The 26,347-nt window shown below is 52.4% G+C and overlaps 1 protein-coding gene and 1 long non-coding RNA gene across 2 annotated transcripts in view; one reads left to right on the forward strand and one right to left on the reverse strand.

Annotated features, from left to right (window-relative positions):
* The window catches only part of LOC127213377 (uncharacterized), a 62,518-nt gene that overhangs the window by 32,378 nt on the left and 3,793 nt on the right, over nt 1–26,347 (forward strand). The window contains exon 2 of the long non-coding RNA XR_007833626.1: nt 1,388–1,485. This is a non-coding gene — a long non-coding RNA (uncharacterized LOC127213377). The remainder of the gene's footprint in view (nt 1–1,387; nt 1,486–26,347) is intronic.
* Padi3 (peptidyl arginine deiminase 3) lies at nt 1,262–26,045 on the reverse strand. The gene is made up of 16 exons (XM_051173745.1): nt 25,911–26,045; nt 19,458–19,638; nt 17,608–17,680; nt 15,864–15,925; nt 14,736–14,853; nt 13,852–13,977; nt 12,634–12,812; nt 12,104–12,207; nt 11,914–12,025; nt 10,245–10,352; nt 8,851–9,002; nt 7,518–7,662; nt 7,303–7,405; nt 4,238–4,317; nt 3,256–3,381; nt 1,262–1,512 (listed from the first exon to the last, which is right to left on the reverse strand). The coding sequence occupies exons 1-16, from the start codon at nt 26,000–26,002 to the stop codon at nt 1,279–1,281; spliced, it is 1,995 nt and encodes a 664-aa protein (XP_051029702.1). The 5' UTR covers nt 26,003–26,045; the 3' UTR covers nt 1,262–1,278.

The following is a 26,347-nucleotide window of genomic DNA, read 5'->3' on the forward strand; positions in this document are numbered from 1 at the left end:
CAGCTTGCTCACCCCTGAGTCCAGCATCCCACCCATAAGCTTGCTTTTTCCCATCTGTGCTATCAATGGGCTCATGAACCCCCAGTCATCCTGTAGCCAAGACAAAGCACTCTCACCCTGTTACCCAAATTGGGGGCTATCAAGTCTCAAATGCCTCAGCTGCAAGGAGCTCCCCTCAGTTTAATCACCAAAGAAAGGCCAAGATTAGACCCAGGGCATTTGTGCTTCTGCCGATTTATTGGCTAGCTGGACACATAGAACATACACCTTGAGACAGCCAAGCCCCTCCCCTCTCCCTGAATGTGGAGGGGTTCAGCTGTCCCATTGAGTACCGCCTTGGTGTCGCCTGGGGTTGGGCTCCCTGGGCCTCTCCTGCAGGAGGATGGGTGTATTGGCAGGAGGTGTAGGGCTGGGTCAGTCAGTGGCTTCTCCCGCAGAGTCCCCAAGCCAGTTGACCATCCTCCTGCAGACAGTGGGGCCCACCACAGTCAATCCTGTGTCTTAGGAAAGATGCTCTTCACCTGGAAGCTGGTCTTCCTAAGTGTCAACAGCCCTCCAGTCACTTCACCTCCAAGAGGATTTGGAAACCAGGTTCCCAAACATGATCATGGGGAGTGTGTAATGGATACCTGCCATTTCCAGCGCATCCAGAGGCACCCACAGTACACAGAGGTGCCCGCTGTGTGACAGCTCAGGCTGGGTGGGACAGAGGTGGGCCCTGGCCAGAAGCTTGCGGTGGGAATGATGGTCACACTTTGACCTAATGGACCCCTAAGTGCTTCCTGGGGGCTGGGGTGGTAGAGTCGCTCTTGTCTTATGTGGCCTAGTCTGACTTTATAGTCATTCCCTGCAGGGCAGAAGGCAACCAGTCAAAACCAAACCCTGGGCCCTTCCCATGGGAAACACAGGCCAAGCTGCCCATGACACAATGTGCCAATGCTTCTAGACACTCAAGTGGATTTACCCACAGAGGAGTTTAAACTGTGTGGGGATGGTATTTAGGGGCATCCCATGGTCATGTTGATCTACATGAGAGTCCAGTAACATTGAGGGCCCTTCTTTGGGGGGGGCACCAAGAGGATTCATGGCCGGAGACTGAATGGGCTGCAGATGAATGCAGACTCTTCAAGAGAAGAGGCTGCTGAGGGGGATGGGTCACCCTGGGCATTCCATCTAGAAGCTGGATGTCTCTTGTTCAGGGTCTATCTCGGTCTCCATCGCCTGGGCAGATGTCCCATCTGTCCCATCCCAGGGGAAGGATGAGGGACGGGTGGTGGCTCAGGGTATCATATGCCACCACTTGAAGGCAAAGGGCTCCCGGCGCACATTGGTGCCACAGTGAACTTCTCCGTGCAGCATGTGGTATGGTGTGAAGTCATCGATGAAGGTGCAGTGTAGGCCCAGCGGCTCCAGCAGGGAGCGCACCTTCTCCTCTAGGCAGCAGCGGCCGTTAATGATGGGGCCGAAGGGCTTGGGGATGCCCAGGTACTTGCCCAGCACCAGCATGTTCACCTGTGAGTAAGTGGGGGCTCAGATCAGAGGCAGAACTTCAACATCACCTTTCCACCCTGGGAAGCCCCAAGAGAACCTGGGGTTATCTCTAGGCAGCCTTGAACATATCTGGTCTCACTCCTCTGTCCTGGAGAGAGCCAGAGAATCTGACACCTGCAGAAGGATCTGCAGAGCCCAGCCCTGGGATGTCCCCAGACACTGCCTTCCTCCTTGGTCGTTGCCATGTTTGTACAACAGAACCCCAACCTCCTAGGCCACCTCTGATTGGACCAAGTTAAACAGCTGACCAAGATGAGCCAATCATATTCTCTCTCCCAGAAAGTCGTAGTCATTGTCTATACAGGTCCTGCATCTCATGGCCAATGTTCATTGTGGCTGTTTGAATGGTAATATGAATGAGAATGTATACGGATGCTTGGTCTCTAGCTGGTGGAACTGTTTGGGAAGGATTAGGAAGTATGGCCCTGTTGGAGGAGGTGTGTCATTCAAGGTAGTTTAGAGGCTTTGAAAAGCCCACACCATTCCCAGTTAACTCCATCTGCCTTGCATTTGTGGATCAGACATAAGCTTTCAGTTACTGCTCCAATGCCATGCCTGTCTGGCCCTGCCTCGTCCCTTGTCATAGAGAGCATGAAATAGTAAGTAAGCCCCATTAAATGCTTTCTCCTATTCATTGCCTTGGTTGTGGTGCTTTGGCACAATAGCAGAAAAGTAGAAAAGACATTCGTATCTGCCTGCCGAACCGCAAAGGAGAGAAGGGAAAGGAGCAGAGGCAGAGATGTGGACACAGAAATGAGAGACCTCCAGGTCACACTGAGGTCACACAGCTGTCCCTACCCTCAGATGTCACAGTGCCCTTCCTTCTGTCAACTCCCCATGTGGCTGAGCCAGCTTGGGTGGGCCTCTGCTTCTAGCCAACACAAGAACCTCAACCCTTGCACCAGCTTCGGGGAACATGTGGGTTAATTACAAGGCTGCCCCAAGCTTGCAGGAAGGAAGGGGAGCGGAGAAAGGCTTTGCAAGCAAGGGCAGGAAGTCAGGGAGGGAGGGAAAGGAGGACTGGGTTAGGTTAGGGTTAGGGAATTCAGTCTCTGAGGATGGCGTGTGGAGAGGACAGCAGGTGACCAGGGCAGCAACAGTGCCCCTTGGCAGTGTGTTAGAAGGCAGCCATACTCCATGACCCTCCCTCAGGCCTGCTCAGTCAGGGCGCTTGAGGGCTGCTCCAGGTGTTGGGTATTTGAAATGGAAACTCAAGGTTTAGAGCTAGCAGAGACAAGCAGGGCACATCCCACCAATGGCATGTCTTCCAGGAAGCCCTCTAGGATTTCCACCCCATCTCAGGTTGGCTGCACCTTGTCCCGTCTGTGATCAGTGGCTGGGACATGCCCTCAGAGCGGTGAGGAGAATGCTCCCTTAACAGAGGACGGGGACCCTTCTCAGCCATCTCTGTTCTCCGGGGGACATCCGGCGCTGTGTGGAATGATGGCAGCAGAATCAGGCTGACCCCTCAGCTCCTGGGTGGCGCCATGTGCTGTGCACGCATGGTCCTATGTAACTTTTCTTCATGCCACAGATGTGAACTAGGTCCCCTCCTCCCCAGGCAGCCACAGGAAGCCATACTGTCAGCCTAGACATCCTGGGGCCTTGATCTCCCCCCCACCCCCGTCACTACAGCTCCACACATGTCGTCCCGCATACTAAGACTCAGAGCCTCCTCTGAGGAAGCCCAGGTGGGGAACTCACCAGGTCGGGGAAGAAAGCCACGGCCTTCCTCCTCTCCGTCTTGAAGAGCTGCGGGATGTCAATGATGTCACAGTCAGCCAGGCCTAGTTCCCTCTTCAGCACCTCACGGTTCCAGTCAATACAGCTCTGCAGGTGGGCGAGGGACCAACATGGAGGGACCTTGCCAGCGTGGCTGAGGCAGGTGTGCAGGTGCCCATCACCAACTATACAAACCCCAGCTGCCCAGAACCTACCCTCCCGAGTTCTGCTCCTCTGTCTGAGCAAACATTGAGAATACACCATCCTAAAACCCAATTTAGGGGATCTTATTCAATACATGGTTTAAGATTTATGTTATCATTAATTGTGTGTGTGTGTGTGTGTGTGTGTGTGTGTGTGTGTGTGTGTGTGTGTGTGGCGTGTACCTGGATGAAGTACCCTTGGAGGCCACAACAGGGCATCAGATTCCCCCAGGCCAAATTTTACTTCCCCAAGTTTCTCTATCCACGTGGCCATCCTCCAGTAGGCGGTTGGGGCTACAAGCCTTGTTATTCCCTCATCCCCTTTCCTTCCACTCCACATCAGTTCCATCTCAGTCTGTCCCCATCTGCCCCCGTTCGCCACCTTCACTTCAAGGACACCCCTTGAATGCTGCCCTCTGGCCTGGTGGGTTGCAGTGCCTTTGCCCACTGATTTGTCCCATACTTCTCTCATCTGCATCTTCACACAGTCCCAAGTTCAGAGGTATAAAAGTCATACCCTTGCTGTAGACTCCAGCATCCTTCCTGGGGGTTGAGTTATATCTATCTCTTTGCTTATAGTCCTGGGTGCTCACCGGCCGGGTTGCCTGTATTTCTCAGGTGCACAGGGCTCACACCTTTCCCCCGGGTTAGATGAGGGTCTGGGCCTGTTTCAGCCTGACTGATCTTTTGTAAACTGTGGGTCCCAGATGTCTGTCCCAGCCCTGACCCCAGTCCCACCCACAGCCCCATGGCCTTTGTACCTGTGCAAACTTATTAAAGTTGATAAGGTTCTGGTTGGAAAGGACCTGATTGATGGAGATGGTCTTGACCCGCCTGTCACCTGTGAAAGAGACAGAGAGGCCTGGGGGCGCTAGCACAAGGCTGTGTGAGGGCCTCCAGTTCTGAAGACCAGAGGTCAAGTTCACGGCTGCTGGTCTGGCTGAGTCAATGCCTCCTAGACTCTCCTGGACAGGGGGTGGTCAGCATCTGTGAGAGATTAACCTGGCCAATGGGCACATCTGGAGGAAGAAGAGGGATTGGAGGAGCCTGGTTGCCAGGATGCAATGAACTGCAGAGTTTTATTTGAGTTCACTGGAGGTGATGACTAATTGGGATTAATAGCAGCCCTGGGCACCTGGTAGTGATTCCTCTTCCTCCAGCTCCTGGGGAAGAAGCTAGGTCTGTTGATGGCCTTCACCCAGGGCTGGGGTTTATAGGATCTTTAGGCAGTGAACCAGACTGGCCAAGCAGGTCCTAGAAGTCCAATACCAGCAGGCTCTGGCTTGCTTTTTAGGAGCGACTTCAGGTCTGGCTTTCCTGCCTGCCCAGTGGAGGCCATGGAGACAAGACTGGCCAGGGGAGCAGAGTTTGCAGCCCTCCCAGTTGCCAGCTAACCAAACCCTGACCATGAGTTCCGCTGCAGTGAGTGTTCCCTGCAGTCTGCGAGGGATGTGTCATTACTGTCACCTGACTGATAAGGGACTTGGGGCTGCAAGTGCTCAGGTGACTTACCCAAAGTCATACAGCCAGGGCTTGGGCGTCCTGGGAGCTTGCAAAGGGCTTCTAGACCCTCATTTAACCTGGGAAAACTAAGGACGAGAGCCCTGTGCATCTGAAGGCTGGGACAGGCAGAAGAGGGCCGCTTTGACCTATACACACAGCTGTAGGTCCCATGTCCCCACCTGGAGGCAGACAGTCTCATTACAGGCCAGCTCTTTTGTGAGGCCCTGGGGCCAGTACCTTCTCCCTGTAAGCCTCAACTAACAGCAGATTCCTCTCACCGCCCCCACCCCTACCTCCCACCAGGACCATCAGGATAATACCTGTGATACCCCAAACCTGGGGCCTGACATTCCTAGGCTCTTTTTTGTTTTGTTTTGATTGTTTTTGTGTTTTGAGATAGTTTCTCTGTGTAACAGTCCTGGCTATCCTGGAACTCACTTTGTAGAACAGGCTGGCCTCAAACTCACAGAGATCTGCCTGCCTCTGCCTCCCAAGTACTGGGATTAAAGGTGCGTACCACCACCACACGGCCACTCCTAGGCTCTTAATAAGTTACATAGCAGTTGGGGGATGTGGTTGCTGCATATGGCCGACATTGGCAAGCCCCTGGACTGTCCTTCCCATCTGGGCAGGTTAAACTAACTCTGCCCCATCTACTGCCTGTGTAAAAACAGTCCCCAGGGAATGATCAAGAGCCATTCCTCTCTGTCCCTACCTGGTACAAATATGGACTTAAGGTTTTTTTGTGTTTTGGGTTTTTTGTTTTGTTTTGTTTGTTTAGATTGAATTTGGGTCAAAGAAACCTTACTAGGGTCCCTTTGGGGCAATGGCGTAGGGGACACAGTTGCTGTTTTATTTTCTGGGTCCCAGTGCTGTGCATAGAAAAGGGAGGCATAATGAATGGAGCAGGGGATTTGGGAGCAGATTTGGGCCAGCTACCTCCCATGTGGCCAAGAAAATATAGGACTTAGGTGCCCAAAAGGGCTTTCTTTTCTTTTCTTTATGTTTGCTTTATTGAGTCATGCTCTCACTAGGTAGCACAGGCTAGCCTCACACCTGTACTTATCCTGACTCCATCCTGAGTACTTGGGTAGCAATCCTGCATCATGCCCAGCTACAGTCTGGGCAGCACTGCCCATCCAAACTGCTCCATTGAATAATGGGAGTACAAGCTCCTCATTCAAAAACAGGGTGTGAAAAAGCTAAACACACTTTAATAGAAAATACTCCTTCCACAGTCTCTCTTGACTCATCATTATAGTGAGATATTCACCTTGTCCACACCTGTGGCATAGACCACGCCCATTAGGGGTGGAGACAGGGCCGGATGTGACCTGGGGGAACTAAGTCTGAGGAGGGGGCTCGGAGAGCTCTCTTGCTTGCAGCATGGGAACAGGAGCACATCGGGAGTCATCCTTGGGACCAGGAACCTGCTGGTGTTCATCTGTCTATGTTGTGAGTTATTTCTCCGTGAATAAACATCTATTCGGCCTATTTGTTTCTCCTGATCCTTATTAAACATCAATATCTGGTGTCAGAAGTATCCATGGGGGCAGTGTGGGGCAGTGTGGACCTTCACATCCCAAGGCCTGGCTCTGATGTGTCTGAATGAGAGCTGGTGACATAGGGTGACTCACTGAGCCAGACCCCCTCGCCTCCTACAGGTTCACCACTTCAAGCAGCTACCATTGGAGGTAGGCAGAGTGCCGCAGCCTCCTGGCCAAGATGTGCTGGCAAGGGGCTCCTCCCACCAAGTTTCCCTTCAGCCGTCTGTCCCTCAAGGGCAAGGGTGATAGATGCCAGGCTGTGGGTTCCCCCTAAACCCAGGCCCTGTTGTAGGTAAGGGCATAACTACATCCTGTGTTGGAAGGCATGGTAGCTGGGGCTTCAGAGAGCACGTTAGAGAGTGGCAGAGAGCCCCTCTGAGAGAGACAGAAGACCACTGATGGAGGTTTTGGGGTTCCAGCAGCTTCATAGAGCTGTGGGACTTCATTCACTTAAAAAAATCATCCGGACTTCAAACCAGTGACCAAAGAACACTAAACCTGGGCTCTGGGACCTTCTCAGTGGAGGCATGATGGGACATCCTTGGGCACACCTGGCCCTCCCTTCTTCTCCAAGCCTGCCCTGTGCCAGTCTTAGCCCTGCCCCCACCATAGACAGTGGTCACCAGTGACGCAGGGTGTGCCATGTCAGGAGGAAGCAGTCCTGAATTTTGAGGGTACCATTGGCTTTAAAATGCTCATTCCTTTCTGAACTCATGGGGTGCTCAGTTCAGGAGAGACAATACACTGTTTTGGGGGGACTTGACACCTTTACTTACCAATGACCCCCTCAAAAAGGAGGGACCTTCCATGGCCCCACTTCTGCTTCTCCTGGAACAGCTTGAAGCAGGCACTGGGACTGGCCAGAAGGAGCCGGAAGCCCTGTGTGTGGAGAGCAGACACAACTGAACTCATGGCCTTATGTGCCGACTGACCCACTTCAGCCCTGGCCCCAGACTCTCAAGGCTGCCCAAACATGCCCACAAGCCCTTACCTTCCTGTCTGGTGCAGGGACAAAACTCAGAAACTCATCCACATGGCCCACAGCCAGCCAGTCCACAAAGAGCTCCACCAGGGGCTGCACCTTCTGGGCACGGAGGAAGTCTCGCACCACCCGGGTGACTCTACGACCTCTGGAGCTGGGATGTGGTTATGAAAAGACACCAGACTAAACACACACTCTAGAAGAAATGGCCAGAATGGCCAGATAACAGCTCTCCCTCGTACCTGACTCCAAAATAGCAGCACAGACCTAGCATTTGGGAGGTTGAGGCAGGAGGATTGAAAGTTCAAGGAAAGCCCCGGATATATAGTGAGTTCCAGGTCAGTCTAAGCTATACAGTAAGACTTTAATCTCAAGACAACATATTACTTTATAAACAGAAAAAGACAGTAAGCGTATTTTAATATTCCACACAGGCTAGTCTGACACAGGTGAGTCCTGAGAACCATGTTCTCCTGGACACTGAACCACCCCACCCCCACTCTTGTCTTGGGTCTCACATAGCTGAGTGGTCCTTCCTAGAGTTAGTTTACACTTGTCTTGCAGCCTCAGTTTGCTGGGCATCCATGGGAGAGGTCAACAAGATCGCCCCAGCAGATCTCACAGGCCTGGTATTTTCTGTTCCTGCGTTTACAACCCATCCTTCTTTGGCCCTCTGGAAAAAATACTTATAGCACGGTCTCGATGTCTTCTCTCTAGCTTGACTCTGGTTTCATCTACTATTTGATCTCATTTGTTCTAGTGGCTTTGCCTAACTGTAGCTATTACTCTTCTTCATCATCGATCTGTGTCACATGTAGAATACATGTGTGTGCATGTGTGCACATGCCTGCATGTAAGTATTTATGCGAGAGCATGTGTGCATGCATATGTGCATGTGTGTGTGCTTGTACAAGAGCATGTGTCTATATGTGTTTGCGTGTGTGTACATGCATGTGGCTGTGTATTATGTGTGTATATATTAAGGTTCCTGTCATCTCAACTCACATTTCACTTAATCCCTCCCTTGATCTCAGAAAAAGACTCGACGTTAATCATTTCCACCATAGTATGAACAGCTGCTACCTCACATGGGCCATATGTTTATTTCACAGAGGACCTCAGTCTAGCCAGAATGTTCTGTGTGTGTGACCCAGCCTCACTGGGCCCCGTATAAAGGAGAGGGCTGGACTTAATGACATCACAGGCCCCTGCTCACTCTGGCTTGTTTGCTGGTACTATCTGACTTCCCAGGGTAAGAACAGGCAGTCTGGAGAGCAGCCCACACCACCAGGGCTTCCCTGTTCTCATCCCCACCACCACCATTACCACCAGAGCCTCTCACCCAGGCAGGTTGCCCCCAATGAGGATCCTCCCCAAGGGGTACTCCTTCCCATTGGCCACCACCGGTGGGCTGACCTCCAGGTTGCCGAAGGAGTCCAGGCCACTCACAGAGCTGTCTCGAGGTTCCCGAGTCACATAGCCAAAATCTAGACCCTGGGAGGGGAAACTGAGTTAGGCAGGGCCAGAGTTCTAGGAAGAGCCTGAACCCATGTGATGGGCTCTGAGCTCCTAAAAGATGGGTGGGAGCAACCTCCCATTCTTAAGGTGGAAATACTGAGTCAGAAATGGGATCTAATCTGGTTTTATGTCACATGTGCAAAGGGGCCAAAGCTAAGATTGGGAAACTCTCTAGGCCCATGGAGGACCTGTTAGGCTGTTGACATTTTTTGCCAGGCACCAGGCAAATGAGGTAGGGCCCAGTCGCTCCGTACCCCAATCAGACAGACCCTAAGGAGACAGGCTCCTTGAACTGCACAGGGCCCTCCTGTCAAGTCCAGTCCATGGGGGCCAGAGACTGGCAGTGAACCTCTGGGCCTCAGTCTTCAATTCTCAGAATGGTGGCCTCTCCTGGTGTCTCACAGGAGACATCCAGACAGCACTGAGGCCCACGGGTGCCTGACACCATGTGACCCAGTGACCTGCTGGGGAGCCAGCGAGCCCAGTCCTTAGGAAACCAAAGGAGTGTCCCCTCAGTGCTCGGGAACCCTGTGTTCACTGTTATTCTATTACAAAAGGCAGTACAGCCAGGTATTAGTGGCACACACCTTTAATCCCAGCACTCAGAAGACACAGGCAGGTGGATCTCTGTGAGTTTGAGGCCAGCCTGGTCTACAGAGTGAGTTCCAGGACAGCTAGAACTGTGTAACACAGAGAAACTGTCTTGAATGCTTACCCCACCAAAACCCACAACAACAACAAAAGCCCAAAAGCCCATAGTAAGACAGGTTCCTTCCCAGCAGGCAGCTGTCACCATGGCAGTGACAGGCTTTCTAAACTCCTGTGAAGCCGGTTCTGCCTTTGAGGAAATAGAGGCTCTGAGAGGGACACAAGTCTGGCAATGTCACACAGTGTGTGGATGACACCAGAGCCCTAAGGCTTTCCCTGTTGTGCAACCCACCTCCCGCTGCTGATCAGCAGATAAAAATGCATAGTACTGGCACACTTGAAGCACAGATAAATGCATAAATTTAGCCCATAGTAGGTGTGGGTTAGGCTTATACCAAAGTGGATTGCCTCTTTACAAATGTCACGGACCCTCTCTCATATAGTAGCCAGCCAGCTGTTGCTCCTACAGAACAAGGTTCTGGGTGCTACTCCCTGTATTCCTGGGTGTCCCTGGGGCTGTGTCATCTCAGTCGCTAGGGCTGTATTGCCCCTCTCCTTACCCCCACTCACCAGGATCCGTTTGTATGGGAAGCCCTGCAGTTCCCCATTCCTCGGGGAATCAAAGACCACGGGCATGGTCTTGTGTGGTGCCTGCACGTAGCCCAGCTCCATCTCATCCTGTAGATGGGGAGAGAGACCATAGCTGTGTCCCCAAGTGCTGGTCACTGAGCTCTTGGGGAGGGTGGCTCCTAGGTGTGGGTCATTCTCGGCTCTTCAAGGTGGGGGAGCCAGCTAAGAGAAGGGGATGGGGGCTTGGTTGCTTATGGGAGTCATGTGGGAATAAAGGAGAACACAGGTGTTGGGGTGTGCCTGTGCTGGGGCAGGACAGGGTGGGTATCCAGAGAGGTGCAGGATGGCCCAAGTTCAGCACAGAGGTCACCCACTGAGCGTGCACCCACTCCTATGGCCTCTATGCTTGGTCATGAAGGGCTGGCAGCAGTGCTGAGGGACCTAAGACAGGGGCATCCCCTCCTCAGAGCTCTTAAGGAAATGATGGCCCAGAACCCACAATGGCACAGCCAGTGAATGGCCTGCTGTGTGCCAGGCCCTGAGCTCTTTATGAAAACAAACTCTATTAATCTCCACGAGCCATCCATAGAAGACATTGCTACCACTCTTACGATACGTGAGGGCAGAGAGGGACAGAGAAGGCTAGCTGTTCGTTCAAGGGCACACAGCCTGCCAATGACAAGAACCTAAACTCCAGGTGTCTCACTCCAGGATCCTAACCTCTAGCTGAATTGGAAACCCTGTAGCTTGGCATTCAAGGCTTTTCACCTCAGCACTTGCCCCTGGCCGAGGGAGCAAAAGAACTTCAGCCTCCTGCCTCCTGCCTCGGGGCCTTGGCACATGCTGGTCCTCTGCCAGGACATCCCGATCCCATCCCACCTGATGACTGGAAGTCCAAGTCCAAGCCTTTGTCAGCACAGTGGCTGGGCATTCATTGCATGAGCTCATCAGCAAACACCCAGGTGTGATTACAAGAGGCCAGAGAAGATGAAGTGAGAGGGATTGAGGCTATGCAGGGCCTGTGGGGGAAGCGCCTGGGGAATAGCAGTGAATTTTCTCCACTTTCCCAGCCTGTGGGATCTAGTCCAGCTCACACAGAGGCCCCTCCCTCCTGGGCTTTTCCTTGGAGGATCCTCCCCAGGACTCTCCACCCGAAGCCCCACCCCTCCCACCCCCTCATCCCTCCCATCCCTTGCATTCCATCCATTTTGCCAGCAGAAACAGTGAGGCTTCCTTCCCTCTGGCACTCTGGTACCCCCTTATACCCTGGACTCCAGGGGTTCTGAAATAGTCATTCTCCACAGTGGGGCTTTGCAGCCCTGTGCCGAAGACACGTTGGACCAGACTGTTCCATGTGGGACTCAACTTGGCCCTGGAGTTTTAGCGACACTATGGGACTCTAGGTGCTAAAGGCAGTCCCTCTCCCTACCCTGTGTGACAACCACAATGTCTCCAGATGCTACCTAATGTCCTCTTGAGGGACAAACTGCCTCTCAGCTCAGCTTCACAGGGCTGGGAGTGTGTGGCCTCTGCCACCTTACCTAGAGTCTTGCCTGTCTGAGAAATTTTGGAATGAGGACTCCACGTTTGGAGTCAGGGAGCTCTGGATCCTCGTGGGTATTTCCTTGCAGGATGCTATCCCAGCGAGGCTGCCCGTGTCTCTGCTTACCTGGATCCAACGGTCATTGCGATTCTCTGCCTGAGGACAGATGGTGAGTTTGCAACCTGCCTTCCTGGCCAGCTCCTCCACGGCCTCCACAAAACACATGTTATTCCTCACCCTGTGGTGGAAAGGGGAACTCAGAGCTGGGGCCCAGAAACAGAGCCGACTCCAAGGCTAGGACTCCACCCAGACTCACCTGCAAACGTACACCTCCAGGGGCGGCAGGGTGCTGGGTGTCATGATCCAGGGTGCCACCCGGAACACCACAGTGTCCGTGAAGATTGGGGTCTCGGAGAAATCCTTCACGGGAGGACGGAGACAAAGAGTGTTGGACTTAAGAGTGCAGCAGCTGGACAAGACTTCGGATTCTCTGAAGCCCTCCCCTAGGTCCTCAAGAAATCCCCCCGGAAGAGTGTTTGCCTAGCATCGGAGTCCTGGGATCTGTCCCTACCACTGCATAAAAGGAGAGTGGTAGTGCATGCCTCAAATCCTAGTACTCAGGAGGTGAAGACAGGAGGGTTAGAAGTTCAAGGTCATCCTTGGTTACATAATGAGCTTAAGACTAAGCTGAGCTACAAGAGACCCAGTCTCAAAACAAACATTCCTTGGCTTCTCTAAAGGATGGAGATGCCCAGTAGGGTTTTGAGGGAGTGTGAGGCCTTTAATTCCTGCGATGCTCACATCTGCCAGGAACATTTGTCCCACCCTCTGCAGAGACACCCTTACCTCATTGGAGTCATCCAGCAGGGTGACATGGAAGGAGATGAGCCCTGGGAAGCCTGCATCAGGGAAGGAGAGGCCCTCCACAAAGAAGCGTTCCTCATCACCGTTGAGGCGGGGTACCTCGTAGGACATCCTGTCTGGGCCCAGAACACACTTGTAGGCCTCACAGGAATCCTCTGGACCTATGACAAGAGGAGTGGCTGTGACTCTTAGACTGCTTAGGGAATGTGAAGGTCTCAGGAGAACTGAGCAGTCTCTTCCAGGTGCAAGGCAAACAGCCCTCCAAAGGGCCCTTCCTCTCCAATCTCTGGCGAAGGAGAAAAGAAGGCATAGCCCCATGGGCATGGTGGGGAAGGACACTCTTTTCTAAGAGACAAAGTAATGTTCCTAACCCAGCATGCTGCCTCTCTTCATCTTTCCTACAAGAGTATGTAGACAGGGGCTGGAGAGACAGCTCAATGGTTACAAGTGCTTGCTGCTCTTGTAAAGGACTCAGTTCCCTGCACCCATGTTGGAAAGCTCACAACCACCTGTTACTCCAGTTCCAGGGTACCTGATTTCCTCTCCTGGCCCCTGTGATCACCTGCACATGTGTGTGATACCCTCCCCCCATGTACATAAATAAAAATAAATCTAAAAATATATGGGTGCAAATTGCATTAAGAAGCTCCACTTCAACCAGGTGGTGGTGCACACCTTTACTCTCAGTGCTCGGGAGGCAGAGGCAGGGAGATCTCGAGTTTGATGGGGCCAGCCTGGTCTACAGATCCAATTCCAGGACAGTGAGGGCTACACAGAGAAATCCTGTCTCTACAACCAACAAAACAAAACAAAAAACAAACAAGAAAACAAACCCTCTTGAGGTGTCTGGCAGAGAAGCCCATTCTATAGGCTGCAAGGATGATGGCTCAATAGACAAAGTGCTTGATGTACAAGCATGGGGACCCACCCAAGAGCTATGCTTAGAACTCATGCTAAAAAAGCTGTCGAGGGACTCTGATTCAAACACAAAACAAGGCAGTACCTGAGGAACAATTATCTGAGGTTGTCCTCTGGGCTCCTACTACATGCCACACACAAAATTAAAAAGAAATAAGTAGCTCACAGGTCTGATTACTCTGATACCAGGGCATTGCCGCCGGCTGGAACCTGAGCTGAGATGCACATCTACTCAGAGCAGGGAGGCAGAAAAGGTTGGATGGGTACCCAATATGTACTTACCATAGACGTGGAAGACCCGTGCCCTTTCTGCATCATAGCTGGAGGTGTGGAGGATAAGTTTGTGGTCGTCAAAGAGGGCTTCAGGTCCCTGGGTCCGTAGGACCATGATGGACATGTCTTCCAGATCTGTGAAGCCAGACAGAGGGAGTTGACTGACAACTGCCCTGCTCAACTTCAGAGCCCCTCCTAAGGGCAGTAAGTGCACTGGGTCTCAAGGGCTGGGGATCCCAGTATCAGCTCAGGGAGACATTAGAATCCATTGGTGTGATGGAGAGGGGTATATGTATACATGTGACACTGCCCTGCTCCATGTCCTCTCTGCAGCCCACACATCCTGTATGCCTAAAGCAGAGTTGAAGGTCACTTAGGCATCTTACTGGGAAAGCCACACTCCTTTCCATCTCCAGGGGATGCCCACTTTAGAAGGCAGCTCCTATGAGTATAATGCAGGGCCTCATTCCAACACAGGTCAGAGATCCCGTGGGAAGGGGTCTGGATGTGGGGTTGGCAGCTCCCACAGGCTAGATGTGCAATTTGGAGGACTCCCCTGCTCTAACAGCCTCAGCCCTCTCCTCTCTTAACTGGGGTGGACACTCACCCCCTTGGATGATTAAAGAAAGATCTGGGGGAAGGGCCTTGCACACCGTAGATACTCAATGCCAGCAGCCCCTCTCTTCTGCAGGAAGAGAAGGCTGGGTGCCCCAGCATCAGTACCACAAGGACTGGGGACTAGAAAGAGGCAGCCTGGGCTGGGTTCTAAAGACTTTCTGAACTCTAACCTGCCCCTGCTCAACTTCAGAGCCCCTCCTAAGGGCAGGAACCCCTGTGGGGTAACTGCGGAGGGACCCTGGATCCCAGAGACTGGGCTGCCCCAGCACACTCACCTTGCAGGCAGCTCACATGGTGGTCACAGTTATCTTGGGCATCACAGCCCACATCATCCCGATCACAGTTCACCAGCAAGATGGCTCCATACCCGTCAGGGCCCCACACCCACTGTCCCTGCCAATGAGAAAACACTGCTGGCAACAGGGGCTCCAGCCAGACCCAGGACAGGCCTTCCGGGCCAGCCTCCTGAGCCTTTATCCTACCCTGTGAGAAGTCCACTTTTACTGAAGCAGCCCCTGCTCTAGAAACATCACCAAGTCCAGTCCACAAGGCTATTCATCATGGCTGGCTGTGAGGTGCCCCGCTGGCTGTGAGCCTCTTTCTTTATGGATAACTTCTTGATTTCCCTCCCATCCCTCCAGTTCAAGCCTTGTTCCGGCTAATGGAATCCCTTTCAAACCCAGCTTAAGTATTCCCTCTGGGAAATCCTCCTTACCCAGCTCAGGCATTCCTTCCTAGAAGTCCTCCTTGCCCCTCTGGCCACTGTGGCCTCTTATAAATCCCCACTGCATCAGCACTACCAAGACAACATCAGAGAACTTTAATAGTGTCTTGTTCAGTAGGACTAATCTGCTCAGTGCCTGTTTTTGTCAATAAAGTTTTATCAGAACACAGTCCCATGATTACTTTATCCATTAACTGCCTGTTTCAAAATAGCACAGGTCACAAGGTCTAAAGCATTTATAATCTAGCTTCTATTTTTTTATTTTGGCTTTTTGAGATAAGTGTTTCTCTGTGTACCCCTGGCTGTCCTGGAACTCTTTCTGTAGACCAGGCTGGTCTCTAACTCAGAGATCCATCTGCCTTTGCCACTGAATGCTGGGGTCAAAGGTGTGTGCACCACCTCCTGACAAGGCTTTTATTTTCTTTCTGAAAGTTTCATAACCCTTGACCTACTTTATAAACTGAGAACTTTCTTCTCATCAATCAAGGATAGCCCAGGTCCAGGGACCCACAATTTGGTCACATTTGCCGATGACTCCAACCATGCCTGGTCCCTGTCTGGCTACCTCAACCTCAAGTCAACTGGGAGGAAGGGGACATTCATATGACCTCGCCCTCTGACCTTCAGCACAGGAACTCCACACCTGCTGCCTCTGTCTGAGGCTCAATCAGAAGCCTACCTTATCCACGAAGCTCCTGTCCCGTCGGCCCTCACAATTCATGTCACACTCCAGGGTGATGTCTGTTGGGAGGCAGCAGCAGGTGAATTCCCACGATAGACCATGGCGTCCATCGCAGTCACCTGGGGCCAGGTCGAGGGGTGCCATCCCCCAGGAGACACCCACAGGTTGGGGCCCTGGAGCTTCCCATCCTTGGGTAAGAGGAGGGGCTTTGGGGAGGAAGGAATGGACTAAAGGAAGCTTTCCCAAAGGTAACATGCTCTGAAGCCCCAGAGCCCTTGTGTAGGCACAGCAGCATCGAGCCCAGGTGGCTGGAGACCTACATGAAGCTGTCTCAGCTCCTTGGGAGTTTGGTGTCATAAGGACACAGGTGTGAAGGTGGGCTTGGCCACCTCAGTGCAGTCTGGGAAATGCTGCCTTGGCATTTTCTCTCCCACCCCAGGCCATTTGCACAGTTTTCCTCTCCGGAGACCAGAGGGCTCTTAAAGCTAATAGTGCAGTGCTCACACCGCTAATAGTGCAGTGCACACAATACTTAAGGGCCTATAAAATCCATTTAGTGCTCAAAGGGGGAGGGAGGCAGGGGGAAGAGAGAGAGAGAGATTTTATTCACATCAATCACAAGAATGGTGGGACCTCACCAACGTGGCGTGGGTGGAAGGAAGAAAAGATGCAGAGGGATTCCAGCTGCAGAAATCTGACAGACTACATGCCTTGCTACATGTGCTTGTTTATAAACCATATAGAAGTTAAAGGGAACAGAGCAGAAAACAGTGTGAGGGTCACTGGGTGGGGTGGCTCTGGGGGCTGACCATGTTCCACCCTGGGTCCAGTGATTGCTATGTCAAGTACGTGGTTAGTAACTGTTCATTTAATGTGCACAGCTGGGCATGTGCAATGATTTTTGTTTTTGAGGCAGGGTCTCACTATGTAGCCCTAGCTGGCCTAGAACTAGCTATGTAGATCAGGATGGCTTGGAACTGGCAGATAGCCTCCTGCCTCTGCCTCCCAGTGGTGGGGTTAAATGCTTGGGCTATCATATCTGGCTTCCACTTTAATAATTACTTTAAAAGATTTATTTATTTTTTATGTATACAGTGTTCTGCCTGCATGTATCTCTGCACACCAGAAGAGGGTGCCAAATCTCATTACAGATGTTTGTGAGCCCCACATGATTGTTGGGAGTTGAACTCAGGACCTCTGAAAGAGCAATCAGTCCTCTTAACCTCTGAGCCATCTCCCCAGCCCCTCTGTTTTACCTGTGAAGGCAGGGTCTCTTCATGAACCTGGAGCTTAACGATTCAGATAGCCTGGTTAACCAGCAAGACTCTAGGGTTTTCCTATTTACCCCTCCCAGTGCTGGGATTACAACACAGGCCACCATGGTCTGCTTTTATCTGGGTGCTGGGTATTCGAACTCAGGTCCTCATGTTTGCTCAGTAAGCACTTTACCTATCATCTCTAGGTCCTTCATTCCCTGTGTTTGAATTTTCTAATGTGCCCTTTCTTTTTCCATTTAAAAAATTAAAAAACCAAAACCAACCAACCAAACAAACAAAAAAACCAGTTGGTGTGTCTGTGTGTTCACACTTGTGTCCCTGGGACCAAACCCAAGTGTTTGCAAAAGTTGAAGGGTATTCTACTATAGAGCTTCATGCCCAGCTCCTAACTGCTTCTTTTAAAAGGAAGTTTATCCACAGTTGTCACAGGCTCACCGGCCACCTCCTTAGCCCCGCTCGCTTACCCACACAGGTGAGGTAGAGTACCGCATAGGCCAAGGGCAACTGCTCGTGGCTGGAGTGGTAGGCTATCTGAACCTGCAGAGAGACATGCTCAGTGTCACATATATGGCATATGGACAGGCCCATGGGACCTGGTGGGCAGGGCCAGGACCCTCAGCCACCTCTGTCCTTGTGCCAGCTCCCCTTTAAGCTCCTCAGAGTCATTTATTCCTATCCCTTGACACATCTGTAAAGTGGGCACTGTTTACCCTGGGTTCTGGTGACCTGGGTTCAAGTCCTACCAACAAGTACCTGGACTTGAGCCCAGCATCTCCTGGTGAAGGTCAGATGCCTGTCTGAGCTGCCTCAGTTTCCCCCACTTTTCCTGACCAGAACTAGAGATCCTCTGAGGGTGGGACCTGCACGGCCTCTGCTTTGCAGGTAAGAAATCTCAAGAGCCCTACATCTGACCTGCCCACATTCGCCACTCGCTGGCCACAGAAGCACACTCCTATGGACTCTGCCAGGTAGCCTGGTCTCGGATCTCACACTTGGCCATCATGACTCTCCTGAGATAGTTTCTGACCTTCTCCGGGTCTTAGTTTGCTCAGCCATAAAGTGGGGGATAATGATGGTTTCTACCCTGTAGGATGGGTTGCAGCCAGGATTAAAGAGGCACAGCAGGTGGAGTTCATCACAGCTGGACCAGGCTCAGCTCCCAGCCTGGTGGCCATGTTGGAAAGCTGGCGGTGGCAGCTCTGTCACTGATCCTGGGGCATGTCCTGCAGAAACCTGCCATGTCACCCTGGCTCTGAAATTCTTCTTCATCTGAGCCATGGTGTCAGGACCCCGTGGAGCCCACCTACCCCTAAAATTCTTCACCAGGATTTCATAGGTAGAGGAGGAAAGACGTGCCTTCCTCAGTCTTACTGACCCGTGAGCCCCAGAGCTCAGGTTGGGGAGGTACCCACACAGCCTCAACTTGTAAAGCACCAGGTGAGGCTTCCACAGCCTGGTAGGTCCTGTTGCCCAGCCTCAGGGACTCTGTGATCCCTCACAAACTCAGCTACTCACTGGGACTTATGACTTTGGATAAACCACACCCCTTCTCAGACTCAATTTCTTCCTCTGAAAAATGGGTTCACTGAGCTTACGACTGGAGCCAGATTCAGAAGGAAGATGAGAAGAATAGGCAGGGAGGGAGCCAGATGTGTGGGAATCCTTCTGTTCCCTAGCTGGGTCAGCCTTCTGACAGTTTCTTGGTGCCCCACATAGGGGAGAGGGCCAGCTTATGATATATGGGCTACCTGGGGTTTAGTAATGGTCAATGCTCCTTAAAGGGCTAGCTCCCCTAAACATTGCCCTTGATGCAGGAATGTCTCCCTCATGACAGGTCCTGGACCCCATCAGTCCTTCAGTGGAATATTGCGTCACTGCTCAAAGGTCAGTTTCTCCTATGCTTTCAATCTCTCCTACATTTTAAATGGGTACAGGAAGAGGGTGGCTGGGAAGAAGGTGAGGCCCATCAGGGAGCTGTCAGCTCCTAGGTATCAGTTTCCTTCCCCACCCAAGCCCCTCCCTAAAGATGGGGAAACTGAGGCTCATTACAGCAGGACTATGTTAACTCCTCCCCTCACGGGGGCTGATTAAGCAGGAGAAGACACTCAGGGTCTGTCCCCACCCACCCTGGGAGCCGGACTGCAGCAGCCCACCCTACAGATTGAAACACTGAGGTCTGAGGACATGCAGCCTGGACTTATAAGTTGCAGAATTGAGACTCACACCCAGCAGTGTGGCCCTCAATCAGAGTGCTCCCCCATGGAGCTGTAGCACTCTGCAGAAAGATGGGGTGCAGGGCCAGGGCTGAGCTCACATGACTGTCGTTGAGGTGATTGCTAGGGGAGTTCATGACCACGATGATTTCCAGTCCCTCGTTGAAACACCACCGCCTGGTGTCAGCTCGCTCTCGGCTCCTCTCGATGCTGGGGGACACGTAGATGTCCACACCGGGTGTCCCATAGACCTCAAACATGGCTGTGCCCTCGGGAACCGACCTGAGTAGAGCAGAGGCACCATGGGCAATGTGAGCGACACTTACTTAGAAATATGAGCTCAAGCCTTGTGCCTTCCTCTAGGAAGCCTTCCCCAACTGCCGAGGCAGCTTACAGCAACGCTGGGAGGCAGAGCCCAGGTAGGTGCCACACAAACTCAGCCTAAGTGCTGAGATCCAATATCTTACCACCATCCAGCTCATTTGGTGCTGGTGATCACACACACACACACACACACACACACACACACACACACACACACAGCAGAAAGACTCAGAGAGATGGATGAGTGAGAAAGACGGACATAGGCTGCACAGTGGCGCACACCTTTAATCCTAGCACTTAGGAAGCAGAGACAGGTGGATCTCTATGAGTTCAAGGGCAGCCTGATCAACAGAGCTAGTTCCAGGACAGCTGGGGCTACAATGAGACCCTATCTCAAAAAACAAAACAGCAAAGAAAGAAAGAAAGAAAGAAACAAAGAAAGAAAAAAAGAGGCAGACTCAGCTGGCTTCCAGTAACCCAGGAAGCTGGTCAGGTTTCTCCAGCAGGCCCACCGCCATGCTTGGTCCTGGATCCGACATGGAGGGCCAAGGCGCCTTGACACCTTCCTGGTGTGAAGCCCTTTGTCCCAAATGTCCCAGTCACCTCAGCTCAGCACCCCCAGGCTCTTCCCTAGGCCGCCCCAATGAGTTTCTGGGGGTCCCTAGGGAAGCTGGAGACAGACAGCAATGTCCAGGAGGTACGAACAAATGTGGTGGCTGCAGCCACTGGCACACAGTGCAGCCTCTGTATAGCCAAGGGCTCAGTGATGGCAAGGCCACAATCAGCAGTCAGGTGGCGGCTATCTAGCCGGGTCCAATTTCAGCCAGGTGACCTTGACTCAGTCCCCTAGAGCGTGGGCTAATGACACACACTTGGCCAGTCTCTTGGGAAATCAGGAGGCTCAAGTGTATTAAAAGCCACGAGAGTCTTAGAACACCGCTGGCCAGAATAAGGAAGGTGCTATTAAGATGAATTATGGTGCAGGCTGCAGGAGGAGGGAGACAGCTCTGATACCAATCTGGGGGGATTGAGATGTGTCTGAAGAAAAGGGGGTTTCATTCAGGAGCCTTAGGAGGTCAATGTTAGCCGGGGGCAGGTTGATTCCCGTTTAACCCATAGGGAGAGTAAAACCGGCGATGGTTCTTGAGAGGGGTGGTGTGGCAAGGTGATTGAACCAGTGGTCCCTGCAGTCAGGAAGCCCAGGTTCAAATCCCAGACCACTGCTCACACCCGGAGGGTATGACACAGCCTCCTAGACAGCTCACTCTAGCCCGTTCAGATGACAAGCAGACGGAAGGTGTGTATGTGGCTGTAAAGCACCGAGAATGAAAGCTGTAACTGTTGGTTTTCTGTCAACTTAGCGGCTGCACCTGAATCTACCGATGTTTTAACTACTGTCTGTGCCCTGCAGCCCCGCAGTCAGTGTCCCGATGCTCAGGAGGCCATCACATGTAGGTTTTAACTAGGTCTCTATCGTTCTATTTATCAATAGAGACTCCAGAGTCAGACTCCGGAGTCCCATCTTCTCCAAGGCCAATTCTTGTCAACTAGTGGCTGGTTCCATCCCCTGATTCGAGGTTAATTTTATTAACACAGTCTCTAAGTTCCACAGTGGCATCAAATATCCCTCAACACATAACCTTATTTTACTGCTAGGGGCAGTCAGAAGGTAAGACTCCAGAGCCCCATCCAGGGCTGATGCCCCAACATGGAAGCTGCGTGTTGGGATGGCCGAGGTGGCTACTGCAGGAAAACCTGGGCCGGGGCAGCAGATCTCTGTTTCCTGGAAGTTAGGAAGTGCCCAGAACCTCTCTTGGGCAAGACTCTTCCTGGGGCCAGGCCACTGTGACAGTCAGCAAGGCAAATCCCTCACCCAACCTTCTAGATGGCTCTAGGCCATCTAACCTGACTGAGCCTGTTCATAGCCCTCCTGGGTAGCCAGAGTGCACAGTGGCTATTCACAAAGTAAGGTGACCGGCCTTTCAGGAACCAAGGCATCAATAAATAAATGAGGTAATATATATATATTTAAAAACTGGACAGTTCTTGAAAACAGGGACAGCTCATTTATTCTACAAGTGGTACCTGGCCATCAAGTCCTTCTGATGGCTACTATGCCTAAGCCTCATGGCAAAGGGACTGCTTCAAAATGCTAGCCCTAAGTCGGGCCTACCCTGACATGGGAGCCCTCGGCCAGCTCTTCTTCTGTACCCTCGTCTGCCTGCCCACCATGAAGATGACACAGGAGACTTTGGTCAATGAAGCTGCCCTAGGATGATATGCACACTATCATCTCACTTTGGGGAAACCGAGGCTCAGGGGTGGCTTGTCCAAAGGCAAGCAGTTGCTAACTGACAACTCCATGTCCTGTGTCTTAGTTGTCCTGTCCTCACTCCCAGGTGAAGCTGACCTGATGCCTCCCTCTTGGGCTAAGGCTCTGGTCTCCCAGACAGAACTGCTGATGAGAGAGAGGTTCCGGTGGTTAAAACAGAAAACAGAAAAATAAAAACAAAAGACAAGGTCGCCTCAGTGCTGGCCCATGGGGACAGAGACCACAGTCTAAATAACACAGGCTCTGAGTGACAGTTTCAATTAACAAGGACCCCCAAGTCCCCCTATCGTGCCAGCTTTGCTCACAGACTAGGCCCAGGAAACTCTGGACACGTCTGACCCCACATCCCACCCACAGTGGTGGCCCAAAGACTGAGTGGCCCTGAGACCCCTGACTCAGCTCCTTGCTGGGTGCTCAGAGCTCCTTCATCAGAAGCCCCATGTGGACAAAGGAACCTGCCCTGTCCAGGAGGCTCTGAGGCCTCAGAGCAGAGCTCAAAAGGAACTTTACTTCTTATTCTTTTAAATATATATATATATATATATATTATAGTAATATAAGGGGGACCAGCTTTTTTGTTTGTTTTTTAAGAGACCCAAAGTGCAATTGGGGGTGGGAAGGTGCTGGTGATGAAGCTCAGAACCTCAGACACCCTAAGTATGAGCTTTCCCACCACCAGATGAGTTAGCCTAGTCAACACTTTGGGTTTTTCTTCTTCTTCTTCTTTTTGAATAGGGTTTCAGTTTTTGACAGGGTCTCGTGTAGGTCAGGCTGGTCTTGAATTTATGGAGCCAAGGATGACCTTGAACTTTTGAATCTCTTGCCTCTACCTCCAAAGTGCTGGGATTACAGTCATATGCTACCACATATGGCACTAGGAATGAAAGGCATGGCCTTGTACGTGCTAAGTAAGCCTTCTATAGCTTCAATCAACTGAGCACCGCTGGCCCCCGCAGTGCTTTGAAAAGTCCCCTGTGACTCAAAGATGCAGGTGGCATAGAGACACTCCACTGTGGAGCGGGTGCCGCCTCGTCGCCTTGCCAGGTGTGGTCGCTTAAGAGATACTTGCTCTTAGAGAACAGCTTCCCTGTGGGTGCCCGGGGCAGCTTCCTGTCGATGGAGATCTCCCTAGTGGATCTCAGTCATGACCTCCCCACCCTCTGGCTCTCACAAGTGCTGATTCTGGGGCTCACTCCAAGGTGACCGAGATCTACCTGAAGGTCAAGGCACCTGGACTGGTTCAAGAGAGGCCAAGAAACATGCACCCGACTCTGTCTGAATATATGTAGGGCCCTGAGGTCCCACCAGCCCCATAGGACCTTGGGAACTGGGTCACCATCAGCAGTCGCCACAGGCTGTTTGGGTCTCAAGGCCTGGTTCTGTCTTAGCTCATTCTCTATACCCAGGTGAGTAAGTCTTACACCCACCAGGCCTCACTTTTCCTATTCAGAAGAAGGGGGTAGGTGAGCCCCAGAGGCCACCACTGGGCCAGTCTGGGGACTGCTTTCCATACTCATATATGACATGTCACAAAGATGACAGCTTCCCAGACAAGGCAGCCCCATGAGCAGCCCCAGGGGACAGACACTTAGAAGTGAGTCACGTGGTAGGGGAATGGCTGATGGTTGCTTTTAGCCTGTCTTCTTGCCTCATTACGGCATGTGACTGTGGCCCTGGGTAAGCCCACTTACCTGTTCCAGAACTTCCTTCTTCCCAGTGTGAACCAAACTTTCTTTCTCTGCCTCCAAGGCTGAAGTCTCAGCCTTACACCTCTGCGGGCTCTGAACTCTATATTCTGTTCACCATCTATACCCTCCTCCCAGTGTCTCTTTGAAGGAAGGACCCGACAGTTCTGATGGCCTTCTGCCTCTCTACCAACTGGCTATGTGACCTTTGGGAGGTTAGTTGACCTCTCTGGGTCTTGCTTTCCTCGCCTGTGCAGTGGTGAGAACAGCCTGTTACACCCTTTGGCTGTGTGGTAAGCTTGATAGGTTGGTGAAGGCCACTAAAAGCCTTGTACCTGCTCAGGTCACTGTCCCACCACTCTGTAGAGCTAGAAGCAGAGTCCACAGGGAAAGAGTTTCCCAGGATGAGGTGGCTGGAAGGTGCCAAAGCAAGGATTGAGCCACCACCCTGCAGCTCCCAGTTTGCAGGCTCCAGGAAGAGCCCTTCAAGATGTCCCGGCTCACTCACCCCTCCAAGATAAGTCTGCAGCCCTCACTGGACAGCAGCGTGGCCTATGCTAGAACTCCACCAACAGGCAGGAACAGTCTTCCACTTCTGAGAGTCCCTAGGGTTGGGCAGTCACTACTGCTTAAAGACCACGCTGAGTGTGTGCATAAATGACTGAGGCACTCCATTTCCATCAGGGAATTGACCCCAAAGCCCTGCCACCACCCACGGCTGTCCCATCCCCAGTCTTCTAGGTGAATCCCCACTATTGCCATTATCACTCAAGTCACTCACCCCCTATCAGCTGTCTTCCTCTCACCCAGTCCATCCCCCATCCTCAGAGGGGAGGAGGAGCCATGCCCAGCTCCCTGGACAGGTCAAACTGGAGATAAATCTACTCACTGCAGCTGGGCAGTGAGTCACCCCCCATGGGCACGGAGCCCTGGAGCAGGCTGTGACACAACACAGCATCCTGCCCTCCCTGGTTCTGTGGAGGCCATAGACCGCCCTCTACACATCCCACAGCCCCCCCCCCCACCTTCAGCCAGGTTTCAGCTCCTCGTATGAAGTTCATCCAGATTTGGTTATTTCCTGTTACTGGCAACTCACTCCCTATCCTCCGCACCTGAGACCTCTTTGCTGCCAACCTAGTTCACTCCACTTTTTAAATTCTTAGTTCTGGACACTTGTTCTCAAAGGGTATGGAACTTTGGCTCCTGGGGCATATCTGATGATATCTAGAGACATTTTTATCTGAGCCAGGAGGGGTGGGAACACCATCGGTCGCTGGTAAACGGAGGCCAAGGATGACCCTCGCGGTATTACAGTGAGTGGCATCATCTCACAAGGGCTTCTGGTGTCTTGGCACTGAAGCCAAGTCCAAGACGGGGACAAGGAGGTCTGAGAGATGGTACCCTAATCCCAGCATCCTTGGAATCTGTCCTTAGCCGAGCCTCAGAGCCGGGACTCCAGAGCCTAAGAAGCCAGGTTGGCTCCTATACTCCCTACCTAGGCTACTCTGGAATGTAAAGGCTCAGCCTGGAGAGTAAAGGCTACCCTGGAATGTAAAGGCTCAGCCTGGCACGTCGCAGGCATAGTGCGTAGGTGGCGAATGGCTGCTGAGGGTGGGCCTGAAGCCCCAGCGTTCCCATGGCTGAGTGGCTGGATGTGAAGTCCTCAGTAAGTCTGCAGTGGGTTTAAAGTCCAGCCTTGCCTCCTGGTGACTGTGTGACCTGGGCTAATGGCTCTGCCCTCTCTGGGCCTTCACTAGCACTTTGTGACCAACACCACAGAGCTCTTGTCACAGTGGCATTTGAGAAGTCTGACCAGCTCTGGGGAGAGTGCAACACCTTGAGTGCTATGTAAGTGGCCTTTTAGGAAATGACTTAATTCTCCCATGCCCGTAAGCTGAGAGGCTGCAGGACAGGGGACGCATCCCTTCCTTTCCTTGAGGGCCTCTCCTGAGCACCCCAAAGAAAGAAAAGAGCCCATGGCCCCAGATCCCTCTAAGTCCCTGGTTGGAGCTCAGTTATGCTTTCTTACCTCCCTGGTTCAAAAACCCTGCTGGGAGCCTAGCAGACAACAGCGAAGACCCTAGCGTCCCCCCGTGGGCAGGTATTCTGCGCCTAAACCTGGGGACTAGGCAGCCACGCCCTGAGGAATACCGGCACAGACCTTAGGGACTCTGCAGCAGAACCCCAGACCCTCCAGGGCCAACAACTCTTACCCATAAATGTCCACGATGGTCTCAACACCTGCCACACACACAGCGCTGGTGGGGTGTTCCAGGGACACACGCACAATCCTCTGCAGGGACATACTGGCCTAGGATGGGGGCTTTGGCCACCAAACCCAGCACTAGCCAGAGGCCCCCCCAGGATGTGGTTTAAATGTACCCAGCCCCACCCCTCCAGCCCAGGATGCAAGCTCATTGGCTTCAGTCCTAGAAGCCCAGCCTCTTCTCAGAGGCCAAAGAGCCAACCCCCTCTTCAGGATTGGCTGGACGGGCTCTGACATTTGCATATGAACCTGTGGCTCCCACCCCAAGGCACCCAGAGAGTTAATTTCTAGGTGGAAAGAATGCAAGTCCCCACAGGCACTGGGCCAGCACGTCTGGGATGGGTGGGGGAGGGGGAGGGCATTTGGGCTTTACCCTGGCCCTCC

Source organism: Phodopus roborovskii, unplaced genomic scaffold, assembly GCF_943737965.1.
Source record: "Phodopus roborovskii unplaced genomic scaffold, PHOROB, whole genome shotgun sequence".
Lineage (NCBI taxonomy): Eukaryota > Metazoa > Chordata > Mammalia > Rodentia > Cricetidae > Phodopus > Phodopus roborovskii.

Bases quoted from the DNA above. Each gene is read 5' to 3' on its own strand.
- Padi3 (XM_051173745.1), bottom strand. From the start codon at position 26,002: ATGTCCCTGCAGAGGATTGTGCGTGTGTCCCTGGAACACCCCACCAGC. The intron at 15,926-17,607 runs GTAAGCGAGCGG...GCCTCCCAACAG, and splicing joins ACTCTACCTCACCTGTGTGG to ACATCACCCTGGAGTGTGAC. The intron at 1,513-3,255 runs GTGAGTTCCCCA...ACTTACTCACAG, and splicing joins TGGCTTTCTTCCCCGACCTG to GTGAACATGCTGGTGCTGGG.